The sequence below is a fragment of the Bidens hawaiensis genome, unplaced genomic scaffold (genome assembly GCF_021521415.1).
Source record: "Bidens hawaiensis isolate Kalapana, Puna unplaced genomic scaffold, B.hawaiensis_p1.1 tig00053860_1, whole genome shotgun sequence".
Taxonomy (NCBI): domain Eukaryota; kingdom Viridiplantae; phylum Streptophyta; class Magnoliopsida; order Asterales; family Asteraceae; genus Bidens; species Bidens hawaiensis.
Genome location: NW_027499678.1, coordinates 44,978 through 49,996, shown reverse-complemented (window position 1 = coordinate 49,996; position 5,019 = coordinate 44,978). Strand labels below are relative to the sequence as shown.

The window sequence follows — 5,019 nt, the reverse complement described above, 5'->3', positions numbered from 1 at the left end:
TAACGACTTACAACTTGAGAAATAAAATATTTTCGATTTCGTTTGACAACGCTTCAAACAATACTAAGGCGGCTGAAAAATTTATCATTAAATATTCACCACCTTGTTTCGGGGATTTTTTTCATGTCCGATGTGTTGCACATATCATCAACTTGGTTGTTCAAATAGGTCTTGACAATGAACACATTTGTGATGATTTAAAATACTTTAGACTTATGTTACAAGATGTCTTCAAAAGTGGTAAAAGAAGACATCTTGAATATAAGAACTATTGCAAGTCGGTTGAAAGAAAGTATTTGGGGCCGAATTGGGACGTTCCAACCCGTTGGAACTCAACTTGTCATATGTTAAAGTGTGCTTTTGCCCAACGCCAAACTTTACAAGCTTTTCATAACAATCTTGTTGAAGAACGCGAGGCCGATATGTTTCCGGAAAGTGTTTGGGTCCAAGTCGGTTATTTGTTGGAGTATCTTGATGTGTTCAAAAAGTCAACAACAAAATTATCGGGAGTCTATTACCCTACTAGTTGTTGGGTTTTGCAAGAATTGTACTATATGTCTTGTGTTTTTAAAAGCTTTGCGGAGAAGAACAAACTCTTCGAAAATATTGTTGCTGTGATGAAAGAAAAGTTCATAAAATATTTTGAAATCATACCGCCGGTCTTTACTTGTGCCGCCGCATTAAACCCCTATTGGAATTTTAATGGGGTTGAAACAACGATTGAGGAAATATTCGACAACTTAGGTATGCACGAGATTGACCCGAAGTTGTCGACGGAAGCGAAGGACAAGTTCAACAAAAACCTTCAAGACCTTTATGACCATTATTTTCAAATGTATGGTCCAAGCACGAGATCGTCTTTTGTGAAAAAAACAACTGGTAGGCCGTGCAATGACCCACTTATAAACTTGATGAATGGGATTCGTGAATCGGCATCTAAGAGGCAAAGAGGAAACACACCAAGTAGCGAACTTGGTCGATATAGTGGAGCAAACTATGTTGAGGGCGCAACGGTCGACGAAATTCGCAATATTGATTTGTTGGCTTGGTGGAAAGGTAAACAAAACGAATTTTCCATTCTATCCGCCATGGCTCGTGATTTGCTTGCCGTACAAGCCTCAACGGTTGCTTCCGAATCGGTTTTTTCTCTTAGTGGGAGGGTGTTATCTATGCGAAGAACAAAACTAACTCCCGAGTCTCTAGAGGTTTGCATTTGCCTAAAGGATCATTTGGATGCGGTGGATCGTGTACAACACAAGGCGAACTTTGAAGACGAAATACCAATAGAGCGTCATATTCATGATGAGGAGGCGGAGGACGGGGTTTCTTCCGATAACGAAGACGAGGGTGAAGACGAGAATGAAGACGAAGAAGAGTTGTAATTATTTGTTTTGGTAAAATTATTTGTAACTTGTTCAACTAATATTTAGTTTTGATTTGTTTTATTATAATTACTTTTGTTACTCATGATTAATTTTTGTTACTTTTTTAATAACGACGAACATTTTATTTATTTAAAAACTAACTATTACAAACATTATTAAAACATAAACGATACTAAACATAACAACTAAAACATAAAAAACAAAGTCCGTCGTTTTAATCCGGGAATACTTATTTTTGGGTTGTAGAGCCGGACGACTCTCCCACTTCCGTTTTTTTAGCTTCCAATCTTCTTTTCTCTCGACAATACTTATTCGTATGTTTTCGTAATGTCGAGTTGGACCCTGCTTTAAGAAACTTCGAGCAATATTTGCAACGTGCCAACTCATGTGAGTCGGTCATGAGACACAAATCGTAATGAACCCAAACATCGGGGCATCTTGTTGTTTCGATCACCATAACAACGTCATCATTGGTGGCCATTTGTTGTCGGTTTAAGGTTAATTGTGGTTTGGAGTGTGTTTTATAGTTTTGGAAGTGGTTTAACAAGTAAACAAACAAACCTTGCTATTTATAGTAAGAAAATAACCTATTTATAGTTAAAAAACCGGTTCCAACGGTCAAAAACGGCTATATAGCCGTTGGAACCGGTTCCTAACAGCTCTAATATTTAAACTTCAAAAAAAACCGGTGGAACCGGTTTTTACGTAAAAACCGGTTCCGGTTCATACCCTACCCGGTTCTTAAAAGTTCGCATATCTGGGCATCAGTTCGGGTCGGGAACCGAACCGGTTCTTGATTGGAACCGGTGCCATTTTACAACCCGGTGTGAAAAAACCGGTTTGGAACCGGTTCGGGTTTTCCATTTGAACCCGATTTGTGCACCTCTAAGTGAGACTATATCGTCTGCCACTATGTTGAAATTTAATGACACTATTTTTATCTGCCACTACAAACCTTCAGCCTTAAATGATACTATTTTGTATGCCACTACAAGCTTTTGAGCTTTAGTGGCATTTTTTTATTGCCACCACAAATTTTTGGAATCTTAATGGCACCTTTTATCAAATATAAAATAAAAATAAAACTCCAATATATAAAAATCATAATATCTTTACCACAATTAAAAGTTCGGTCACATTCCAAACACATACCAAACATATGTTTAATAACTCTAAAGTCTAGTCAAAATATCAATCTTATAAAAAGGGAAGTAACAAACGTCTGAACAAAAACTTAAAACTTCACCACGCTCGTTAACCTCTTTCGCCATCTATATGCAAGATACCTAATAAAAAAACAAAGACTTTTCAATATGTAAACAATATGGACACTAACTTGTGTAACCGGCTTAATTAATAACCTAAAACCGATAATAACCTATTAAAAATCAACCATATCAACACTAGCCTTGTTTAGGGATGCAAATGAGCCGAGCCACTCATGAACCACTCGAGATAGACTCATGAAAATGCTCGATCAAGCCAAGCTTAAACGAGCCCGAGCTTATTTTTAAGCTTGGGCCCGTTTAATTACACACACACACACACACATATATATGCAATAATAGTATATGTTCAGTAACCGGTTTCAGTTAGATTAGATACACACTAACACACACACACGATCAAAGGGTACACACCGCTCTTGATCCGTATTTATGACCAACTGTTCTTTTAACCTCTACTCCCTAACCTGAAGCTTTCTTTTCCTAAATATATAAACATTAAACACAAGTAAAAAGAAAAGAAAAAGGGCATGTAAATAAGTAACTTTTTAAAGAGTTTACAAGCATAAAGAATGTTTATACCTTGGAGTTGGAAGCAATCAAGCCAACCATTCTAGGCATCGGCCTCTATGCAGTCCTCTGTCATTATCAATTAAATGACAATCACCTGTACATCCAAATGAAGGAGAACAAATTTATTGTAAATTTGCCAATCAATAACAATAACAATAAAAGGCATTCAATAGGTCTTAAGTGTTACTCCTTCAATAACATAAACCCAGACACCCAGTTGAGTTTTACCTTCGATCCACTTTGTGTACCGTACAAGCCAATTGCACAAGTATGCCATTAATTATTAAAATCATTAGAGATGAGCAAATTATACCTCATTTTAAATTTCTCATGGGATTCAACCGTTATTTCTTGATCTAGAAACTTTTTAACAGCAAAATCCTGAAAATTTAAATGATTGGAAAGAAGTTATAAGCATCCACACATAATCATATATTCAGATTATTAGTTAATATGCGTGTAGACATGTCAATGGAATAATAACTTTGTAAAAAATATAATCACAGAAATATGATACCTGTCGGCTTTCATGATTTCCTCGCAAAATAGTGATTCTCTGTGGATACCTCACTTTCAAAGCAACCACAAACTAAACAAAATAAATGACAGGTCAGTAGTGTAGAGGATCATAAATACATATATAAAGAATGATCAATACTAATGCTTACCGTAACAGTTTGACAAAATAATACCCTCGATCCACTGCGAGTAAAAATAGAGTAAACAACAAAATAGTCATGAAGTTAACAGATAGTTGTATACTACAAAATAACATTTGATAATATTGTTTAATACATACCTTTCCTCCGGTGGAAAAAAGTTCAGCAAGAACATGAAATTATCCATGAATATCACCACAAATAGTTAAAGGGCTCTTTACAAGCTGCAAATAAAAATAATAATAACAAAAATAAAAGCAAACAGCCAAAAAAATTATTAGCTTAATATCCATTTGATGATGCATTTCATGACTTGCAATCAACTTCTACAAAAGCCATTTACATAAACCAAGGGTTCCTACCTGAATATTGTTTTCGCCCATCAAGACCCCTTTTGCCTTCTAACATAATGTCATAACCTAAATTCACAAATAAAAACATGCATACAACAATGAGTAGGAGTGTAGATGAGACGAGCCCATCCCAAGTTCGACTAGGCTCGAGCTCGGCCCCTTTCGATATACTTTGCTAATAAGCCTAGCTTCCCATACAAGCCTCGAGCTCAGCTTGTTTCGAGCTTTTTATCGATCCAATCGGCTCTACAACAAACATCTACATCCATAATATCATCAAACACGTATCATTATAAACAAAACACGTAAATAAAATAACAAATCTAACGCAAATCCATGAAATCCAGTACTAATTCGATCTAATACAATTAAACAACAGTCCATTTACAAGACGCAACAAATACAATCAACCTCTAGGTCATATAAAACACGAATTCCAGATCCGTGAAAAACGCCCAAATTCTAACCCTAAAATCGCAGCATATGTGAAATTATTTAATTCAACAATAACATAAATAAAATTTAATACCTCTAGTTCGGATAACGGCTTGCACTGCATGAGCTGTGAGATTTGTTCGTCCAGGTTCCCGTGGCTGTTCGAAGCCAGATCCACTCATTTTGTAATATTGTGTGTGTGTGTGTATACTATAGAGATAAGTATTTGAATCAATTGCTAACGGAATAAGGATCGGAATTATAGGTGTGAACGCAAAAAAGAAGATGAAATGAAACCTTTCGAGATCGTTTGTTGATTCTGCTGGTGTTTCATTAGCTTTTTTTTCACTTTGTATATTTTCTTTTTTTAGTTTTAGCTTTTATAAAT

The 5,019-nt window shown here is 35.7% G+C and overlaps 1 protein-coding gene across 4 annotated transcripts; it reads right to left on the bottom strand.

Moving 5' to 3' along the window:
• Window positions 1-3,019: 3,019 nt before the first annotated feature.
• On the bottom strand, window positions 3,020-4,336 carry LOC143600249 (serine/threonine-protein phosphatase PP2A-2 catalytic subunit-like). Of its 4 annotated transcripts, none has more exons than XM_077077993.1 (5): window positions 3,984-4,336; window positions 3,853-3,886; window positions 3,702-3,773; window positions 3,498-3,565; window positions 3,020-3,278 (listed from the first exon to the last, which is right to left on the bottom strand). In XM_077077993.1, the coding sequence occupies exons 1-5, from the start codon at window positions 4,028-4,030 to the stop codon at window positions 3,275-3,277; spliced, it is 225 nt and encodes a 74-aa protein (XP_076934108.1). In that variant the 5' UTR covers window positions 4,031-4,336; the 3' UTR covers window positions 3,020-3,274. The 4 variants fall into 4 exon arrangements, 3 of the variants coding, with proteins under 3 accessions (XP_076934108.1, XP_076934107.1, XP_076934106.1); XM_077077992.1 differs by lacking the exon at window positions 3,020-3,278 and having other exon boundaries at window positions 3,396-3,565; window positions 3,984-4,067; window positions 4,206-4,295; XR_013147440.1 differs by having other exon boundaries at window positions 3,498-3,886; window positions 3,984-4,067; window positions 4,206-4,295.
• Window positions 4,337-5,019: the final 683 nt, after the last annotated feature.